A 9,613-nucleotide genomic window follows, 5' to 3' on the forward strand; every position below is an offset into this window, starting at 1 on the left:
GGATTTTAGCAAATGGAGATCTCTATTGGTAACAATGGATCAAAAGTTGTAGTGGAGGCATGTGGAACTTCCAATTCTGATGTGGCTTTATCTACCCCGCCAAAGTTAATGAACGTTTGTGTTGCAAAAAACCTTGCTCGGTCAAGGTATCCATTAGAATAGCCAAGCGCTAAACATCTACAAACGATTGTGGACATATGCGAGCGCACCAAGAAAAAACAAGTTGCTTGCAAGGAGATCTTAGATGCCATTTGGGATGAGGTTCGTGGAAGCGGCACTCAAAGGGGAGATATGATGAGAGATGAGTTGACACATCATCTTCATCGTGTTCTCAATAGCAGTGCTCGCATAGAGGTCAACCAATTAGACATGATTTTCTTTATGGAGAATTTGCATGTTGAAATTGGGGAGCATCTAGGTGGATGTACTAGGGAATATAAAGAACAAGTTGATTCATTAAAAGAGCAAGTACAGACATTAGGTTCAGAGGTATTGAGTCTAAAGATATCCGTTAATCGACTCAATGCTCTTATGAAGAAGATGAGCCATGTGTTGGAAAGCAGGACAAGTGCTTAGTGATTTTGTGAGAGCATGATGTTTTTGTCTAGGAGAAAATTGTACTCAACTATCCTACTTTGACTCTTCGGGCGATATTAATGAATTTTCTATTTTCTCAAAATCTTTATATCTCCCTTTCTATTTTATTCTTTGCTCTTTTATTCTTTGCTCTTTCTTTCTTTAAGTCTCAACATGTTTTATAGTTCTCTCTCTCTCTCTCTCTCTCTCTCTCTCTCTCTCTCTCTCTCTCTCTCTCTCTCTCTCTCTCTCTCTCTCTCTCTCTCTCTGTGTGGAGTAATGCCTTTGTTGGCAAATAAAGGTGAGAGACGGAGAGGGGTTATCACTTATTAGTGCAAACTGATTGTATTTGTCTCTCTAAATCTCTCTAATAATTACACAATGTTTGCGAATGTGTGGAGTCTATCCTTGAGAGTAGGCTCATATGTGTGATATACGTACGAAGATCGTACGTGAGGATAATGGCACTTAAAGCAGAATAAATTTAATAAGACGATAAATGTAAAAATCAAATTAGTAGTTGCTTTTTTCTTTTTCAAAGCAATTTGAAGATGGCTATGAGCTCTACATACCTAAGTTCGAACCAAGTCCGTCGGCTTAAAATTTTTGATGTAACACGCACATCTCACCGTAATTGTTAATGAACAAGGGCTAGCATTCGAAAACAAATTCATGTTAATTTAATGGGGAGTACTTCAATGTAAATGAGATAAAAACATTTGGAAGGGTTGAAGATGAGGAGCATAGAGAATTGTATATGCTGGAATTCACTTAGATTCGGGTAATAAAGCAACTCCTACTGCTATGGTTCTTCAAGAACTTAGCAATGAAAATTCGAATGTTTAGGCACGTAGAGATATGGCAGGAGGCCTTATTTCTTTCTATTTAAATGAGCCACCTAGACGAGATTGGTCGTGTGTTGAAGATTTTCGACCTACTTCCTATTCTATTGGCGATGTAAAAGGTATTAAATCCGGATGTCATTCTATAATAAGGAGTGTTTTACATTTTCTCGGAATGTGAAGCACCCAGCAACCATGGTGTTATGTTCCAGAGATTGTACTCTTCACTCTTTAGGGATCCTTTCTTACAAGTGCCATTTTTGTGAGGCACTAATTTGGAAATGTGAGGCATTAAGAAAGCTTCGACAATATGTGGGAAAACATTGTTGTGCAAGTGAGAATATCTCTTTATTGCCTTTGGAAAATCCTCCTCCTGCATTAGCTAATCTATTACATGTAAACCTACTGAGATTGCTCACTATGATAAGTTGGTATGTGCTGAACTTCCAAATAAGGCAATGTTTCCCGAGTTGCACAAGATAATTAGCCAGTGTAATGTTCATGGACCATGTGGGGAACTAAATATGTACTCTCCTTGCATGGTTAATGGGAGTTACAAACATCGTTATCCTCACAAGTTTTCTAAGACTACTATTGTTGATGACAATGGGTATCCAACTTACAATGGGTATCCAACTTACAATGCGGTGAGATGATGGTAGTTTCATCCAAGTAAAGAATCATAGGGTGGATAGTCAATGGGTTGTTCCATATAACCCTTTTCTCTCTATGAGATACAAAGCCCATATTAACATAGAATTATGCTCTACCATTACAACAGTGAAATATTTGTATAAGTATGTATATAAGGAACATGATAGAGCTACTATAGAGTTACAAGATATATATGGGGTTATTGATGACGTTAGTCAATATTTGGATGCACGGTACATGTCTGCATCATATGCAAGTTGGCACATACACCAATATGATCTGCATGATGAAAAGCCACTTATACAAAGGTTGCATGTTTGTCTCCCCTTGCAAAATCATGTTATATTTAATGACCGCGATGATTTGCGTGATGTAATTGGTTGTGATAGAAACCGAAGAACTACTCTCACTGAATGATTCAGAGCTAATCAATTGGATGTAGAAGCAAATAGCTTGCTATATGTTGATTTCCCTTGTAAGTGGGTGTGGAATTCTTCTCTTTGTTCATGGACTAAAAGAAAAAAGGAAAATGTGATTGGACGTATGTATAATGTTAGCCCGAGTGTGCAGGTGAGCAATACTATCTACACATGCTACTCACAGTGTGTAAAGGTTGCAAATCTTTTGAGGAAGTACGTATAGTGAATGGGCAATTGTATCCCTCTTTTAAGGCTGCATGTGATGTAAGAGGAATGCTAGAGAGTGATGATGAGTGGTATACATGTCTTCAAGAAGCTGCATTTCAGAAAATAGGATTCTAGCTACGTCAACTTTTTGCCATCATTTTGGTTTTTTGTGAGCCTATATCTCCCGCGGCGGCCGGACAGCTTTGGGTCAAATTTTGTGTCGAACTTTCAGATGATTTTTTCCATGGCTTGCAAAGAAGGTGTGTTGACGTTGGTATTTGTCAATCTATAGCTAAGAATTAAGCTCTGTTACTCTTGCAAGACCTCTTACAACAATATGAAAAATGTCTATATGATTTTGAAGGGTTGCCTCTTCCTAATAGATCAACTGTTTTGCTGCTATCAACAATGGGTTGTTGATGGAAGAGATGATGTTTGATGTTGTTCACAACAGGATGATTTGGCTCTTTCCATGGAAAGGAGTCTTAATAGTTGTCAATCTAGAGAATTCCATACCATCCTTGAGGCCATTATTTTGAACAATGGTGGTGTATTTTTCCTCAGTGGACTAGGTAGATCAGCCAAAACATATCTATATAATGCCTTGCTATCTCGATTATGCGGAGATAATCAAGTTACTTTGCTATCTCGATTACGCGGAGATAATCAAGTTACTTTGGTATGTGCATCTTCAGGAATAGCGGCATTGTTACTTTCAAATGGACGCATTGCACACTGACGTTTCAAAATCCCATTGGTTTTTTAATGCTTCTAGCACATGTAATATTAAAGATAATAGCCCATTGGCTGAGATGTTGAAGCTTGCAAGATTGATCATTTGGGAAGAGGCTCCAATGATCTATAGACCAGTCAAACAATGAAGGTAGAGTGGTAATTCTACCACGAATGTTGATCCATGGGAACTCCTTGCTGAGTTTGGTAGAATGGGTTTATAGAGATCTTCAAAGAGTGGAGGATTATGTATGCTTCATTAGAGACCGTGCTATTCTTGCACCACGAAATCAAGAGGTGGATGAGATTAATGAACTAGCCTTGGCTGCATTACCTGGTCTTGAAAGAAGAGAATACCTCAGTGTAGATTCAGCTGTTTCTTATGAGAGTGACTGAATAGTGTATGCAGCTGTTTCTTATGAGAGTGACTGAATAGTGTATGCAGTTGAGTACTTAAATAGTTTGAGTCTAGGTGGTGGTTGCCCTCCTCACCGCTTGCTTTTAAAGATGAATGCTCCTATCATGCTTCTCCGTAATTTGTATCCTCGGTGGGGACTTTATAAAACGGTACCAGACTGATATGTAAGCAATTTCACTCAAAGGTAATAGAAGTAGAAATTATTATAGGTACAAACATTGGAGACAGGGGTCTTCATTCCGAGAATAACATTCATTCCATCAGTGCTTCAGTTGCCTTGACATGAGAAACAATTTCCTGTGAGGCTAGCTTTTGGCATGTTAATAAATAAGTCCCCAAGGTCAAACATTGAGTGTGTTGTTGGCACTTTATTTGGCTACACAAGTATTCACACATGGACAATTGTATGTTGCTATGTCACGTGTTAGATCATCAAATGCAGTAAAAGTGTGTGTAAAAGATATTGTGGACCATGAAAGCAGCAACAATGAAGGTACAAATGAAGTCTACACAGCTAATGTTATCTACAAAGAGGCACTTCAAATGGCATCTAGAAAAATGTAAATGTAATGTATGCCCATAAGGCAGCCTACAAATGTTAGAGACTACATTCGTAGTTATCGTTGTATCAATCAAGCAAATACTTGGAAGGAGAATGTTCGCAAATAAGTGGCATGTGCAATCTATGTTGTCTTTTAGTACGTGTGTGCATGCTTTCAAGTTGATTGATGTTTCTTTTAGATTGACATTTTTATTTTTGTGATGCGAAGACATGAAGATAAATAGGACTTGGTGGATGGCAAAATTCTTACAATTTATCTCCCACACTGGCGTTTCCATTGCCAATAATATTAAATTGATATATATAAATATACTTACATTGTCTTGAATAAACGGTTGACATTGAGGTAAAGCCACCATGCAGATCCAAAAGTATGGAGTGTCTCCATCTATTGTTGAAGGGGTGGTTTAAAATTTTGAGATGGCTATAGGGGCATGGTGAGTTCTTCTTTGTTTTTATAACCTTCGAATAAGAAAATGTTTTGCTCTTGACTTGCTTTGCTTTACTGTGGCATTATTAATATTTCTCGCTTAGTTCGAAATACTTAACGTCCACAGAGAGAGAGAGAGAGAGAGAGAGAGAGAGAGAGAGAGAGAGAGAGAGAGAGAGAGAGAGAGAGAGAGAGAGCACTCAGGATGGTTATGCATGTTTGGCACTGCAGGTACACCCTTTCTTGTTTGGAGCTCTCATTGTTATTGGCCTATGGTTTTTATCCCTATGGGCATGCCAGATGCTTTTGGCCATGTCAGATTACAGTTTCATGGTTTGGGTTGTCTAGAGGAGCTGCGTCAGGCTGACTGGACTCCCATCCGTGTTGTTGGCTCTTTCCGGAAAAGACGGGAGGTGGACCCGTCTTTTCACATTGGTATGGCTGCCCGTTGGCGATTATGGATCTGGGAGGGACGGCCTCTTTCGCAGCTGACTTGGGACCCCGGGGAATGGGAGTGGCCTGCTGTGGAGACCGGCGCTAGGCATACTTCCTTTTTCGGGTATACTGTTCGGATTGGGAGGCACTGCTTGCTTCGACGACAGTTACATAGACCTACGCGTTCGGGCACTTGGCTACATGCAGGTCTCTCTCATGCCTTCCTGGCACAGTACTGGGTATCTATTTGGAGGCTGAGGATTGCTCGGCGGATCACTCTCTTTTTTTGGTTGACTGCTCATGCTGGTCTTGCTGTCGGCACTTGGGGTGCCTTGATGGGCCATGATCCCATTTGTATATGCTGTGATCACCAGGTTCAGGAGTCTCAGACCCACTGCCTCTGGTCGTGTCCTATGGCTTCCTCTGTTTGGCGAGCAGTGGCTCTTCTCCTCAGCAGAGCTGGTCAGCATGCAGGTTTCCTCAGTTGGGGGTCTGTGTTATGGCTCCTTCCTTGGCCGGGACCTCATGTGTTCTTTGAGGGTGAGGGCACTGATGCTGTGCTTATGCTTACGGCGACGGGGTATCGGAGGGGGTACCTCAGTATGATTCCTCCTGACGCCTTGCACATGGAGCATTGGCAGAGGGATGATGTTTTTATGGTGATTGCCGCGATTGCGATGTGGAACATTTGGAGAGCTCGTTGTCTCCATGTCCTTAGTCACACGCGGCAATCGACACGTGATACTCTAGTCCTGATTTGGCTCGATCTTATCCGTGCACTGCGTTCCACGTATGATGATTCCTGTCGGCCTTCACAGACAGCTCAGGACAGACTCCAGGCCTTCATTCGTCGTTGGGGGCGCACGGGTCTCTTCTTCAGGATTGTTGGAGGACATGCTAGATGGGAGTACTCTCCCCCACAGTGGTTCATATTGCACACATCACATCATCCACCGTGATGTAGCACCGACTGCTCACAGGCTTCACGCCTCCCACTGCACAGTTTGTATGCCCCCTCAGTAGGCCACCTCTGGCACTTTGGGGTTTTTTCATACCCAGTATTATAGCTCTGTGCTTCCTCAAAAAAAAAGAGAGAGAGAGAGAGAGAGAGAGAGAGAGCTCATAATCATGTGTGAATGATTAGTGAAGGTATTGTTGTATTTGATATCAGAAGCAATACTGAATAGGATGGATGTGGCAAGGAGATCATTTTCATTTATTTATACCGATGGACAAAATATTGAAGATATTGGTCTTGACGTTTGCTATAACATTAATCATTGTTTACTTTAATCTATTTAATTTTCATGGCTCAATTGTAGACCCTCCGTCTTGGGAAGAACAAGCTACAACATCTCTAATGATCGAACTATTAGAGTGTACGGGTGTATTACGGTATAAAAATTGACTTTTTGGGTCTTTTTTGCGCTTTAATGATATTGATATTATATAAAAAATGATATTGATACATTTTCTTCAAATAAGGAATATCTTTATATTTTGGAACCTAAATTATTGCTAGGTTTGTATGGTCGAGACGCTTACAAACGAGAGCTTTGGGTTGCTTGGAATTTACAATCTAAGATTGCAAAAGATTGCGGATCAACTTCATATACATGTAATGTTTGTAGGCTATAAAAAGCCTAACATGATAGATTTTCGATGCATAGGTACTGGACAGTACAGAATTTTCCGATTTGGTGTTTACAAGCCTGTTCAAACACCATTCGTCTCAAATGTTGATCCACCAAATGAGTTTTTGTAAGGTTCTATCTTTCAGCTTTTTTTTTTCTCTTTAAAATTATATCTTGCCATATCCAATGTTATTGTCTTATATATATTTTTTGGACAAATGGCGCCGAGGAGTATAGGCTTCCAAGGAGAGATAATCTAGTCGCTCGAAGATTGTTTTAATGGTTTATGCATGTGTGTTTGGTTGTCACCACTACCCTGGGTTAGAATGCTAGATACATATGTATGCCAATTTTGGTGCTTATTCAAAGAAAACTAAGTGTTTTGGGAGTGTTGATATTGTGACAAGCATGGTGTGGATATATATATGTTGGTTGTTAAGTCGACGATCATGAGGTCGAAAGTGGGCTCTAAATGTAAGACCTTTTTCTCCTCTTCCTACAAGGCCGTTTTATCCTCTTCCTAGAAACTAGAATACCCTCTCTGGTTGGAGACGAGTTATGCCACTAGTGTATATAAATACACACACACTTGCAGTCATGCATGCACACATATTCACAAGTACATGCACAAACACACTTGAGTGTACGTGTGTGCACACATATTTTTTGAGAAACATGCCCTCACATGTGCATGCACAGACACATATAGACACACAAGTGCTCACACATACACATGAATCCAGGTCACATACTAGTCAGTGTGTGAGAGAGTTATACCCTGAAACCCTAGTTTGCATTCGCAGGTCTGGCTATGGCGGAGTTCAAACACACGGTGAGCGCGCACGTGCGGCTAGCGAGGCCCGAGGACATGCTACACGTACTGGCTCTAATCCAGCAGCTAGCGGACTTTGAACGCCTGAGGGAGAGGTGCGTGGCTACGGTGGCGAAGCTGGAGGCGACCCTCTTCAAGCAAAGGCCCTTCGAAGGACCGACGGTCCTCCTGCTGGAGCTCTCAACTTCTTCAGTCTCCTCTGCACCTTTATCTTCCCCCTCAGATGAAGCCATGGGTTCGGGTTTCCAAGAAACCGCGCGCGAAATCGAGCTGCGTTCGCCGATCAAGGACCCTCAAGCCCTCGCCTTCAGATCGGGGAAGGACCGCACCGTTGCAGGTTTTGTTCTGTTTTTTCCCAACTACTCTACTTTCTTAGCCAAGCCTGGTTTCTACATTGAAGATCTTTATGTCCGTGAGTGCTTCCGAGGGCATGGTTTTGGTACTCTCTTGCTCAAGGCTGTTGCCCAGTTGGCTGTCAAGCTCGACTATGGCAGAGTTGAGTGGTGTGTCCTGGACTGGAACCAGAATGCCATCAAGTTTTATGAGGGCATTGGTGCCGAAGTGCTGCATGAGTGGCGAATTTGCCGCCTAACCGGGGAAGCCCTCGACACATGTGGGTCTCAAGATTAGGCACACACTTTAATCGTCCTGCAATTTTTGTTTTCAATGCCCCTGGTTGGTGTATTTTCCACCTGCAAACACACTTGCAATTTTTGTTTTCAATGCCCCTGGTTGGTGTATTTTCCACCTTCAAACACACTTGCAAACATTTGCATTTGAGTATGTCTTTTCTTTGGCATCATAAATGGATGATGCTGAAAACAGTATAATGGGCTCACTGATGCCATTTCTTCATATTTTGAACTGGGTCATGCTAATCAGTTCATATATATCTTGCAATGTGTGATGCTGGCTGTCTCAATTCCATACATGATTCAGTCTAGAAGGCGTTCTACTCATTGCTTTATTTTTTTTTCTCTCTTTCTCTTCCTCTATGTGTATGTATGGAGGTACATGCACTAAAGTGCTGAGTATGCTTTCAGCATCATGGGATGCCCCATGTTTAGGGATTCCTTATGTTGACTTGATAAGATCTGATGCATTTTTAGTTTTGTTTCACGATCTCCTTACTACACCATATCAATAGGTCCATGAAAAATATACGGGCCGGACCAAACCACAAGCCACTCACAAAGGACTGATGGAGAGTCCTTTGCTTTGTTGGCTTTTGGGTAATATTTGTTCCTTTTTTACTATACATGATCCAACTCCAAGAGGGAGATAGATAATTTGATGTACAATGATGCTTAGCCTTGTATAGGCCTTGTTTATGCAAGTCAGAAAATATATATGTTGTGGGCGAGTTCTTCTTGTCCAAAATTGAGATAAATTAGCATTAAATGTTGTGCTTTCGCACGTGGGGGTCTGGGGGCTGCTGACGCGGCATGTCCACATGTTGCCAACATTTATATGACCTATAAATGCTCTAATATTGCTGCCAAATAAGGGATTAGATGTGAGGTTTAGCCACGCACATGTGTGCACGTGGCAAACTATCTGAAGGTTGTGACTAAGCTAGTGATGGACAACGATCATATATCTCTTGATGAATTGTTAATTCCTTTCATAACAAGATGGAGTACTAATAAGATTGTATGCATCCTTTCACTAGCAAGGCTATAGCAAGGTGATGGTATTTACATCATCATCCCACAAGCAAGATAATTGAAGCTCAAAGAGATGTACTGGTTTGTGGAGCTATGCGTTTGATGTGGCCACATTTGACATAGGGTTAAAGCTTATGTGGCAATTTTCTTGTCATGTGCTGATATTGTAAGTTTTTATGCATGGTAATCTTCTCATGTTCGCAAG

General features: G+C 41.2%; 1 protein-coding gene across 1 annotated transcript; it reads left to right on the forward strand.

Annotated features, from left to right (window-relative positions):
- Nucleotides 1-7,720: 7,720 nt before the first annotated feature.
- Nucleotides 7,721-8,596, forward strand: LOC147623303 (GCN5-related N-acetyltransferase 8-like). Its single transcript, XM_086821415.1, has 2 exons — nucleotides 7,721-8,433; nucleotides 8,490-8,596. The coding sequence occupies exon 1, from the start codon at nucleotides 7,721-7,723 to the stop codon at nucleotides 8,369-8,371; it is 651 nt and encodes a 216-aa protein (XP_086677541.1). The 3' UTR covers nucleotides 8,372-8,433; nucleotides 8,490-8,596.
- Nucleotides 8,597-9,613: the final 1,017 nt, after the last annotated feature.

Source organism: Cibotium barometz, chromosome 27 (genome assembly GCF_041138505.1).
Source record: "Cibotium barometz isolate CiBa-2024 chromosome 27, ASM4113850v1, whole genome shotgun sequence".
Lineage (NCBI taxonomy): Eukaryota > Viridiplantae > Streptophyta > Polypodiopsida > Cyatheales > Cibotiaceae > Cibotium > Cibotium barometz.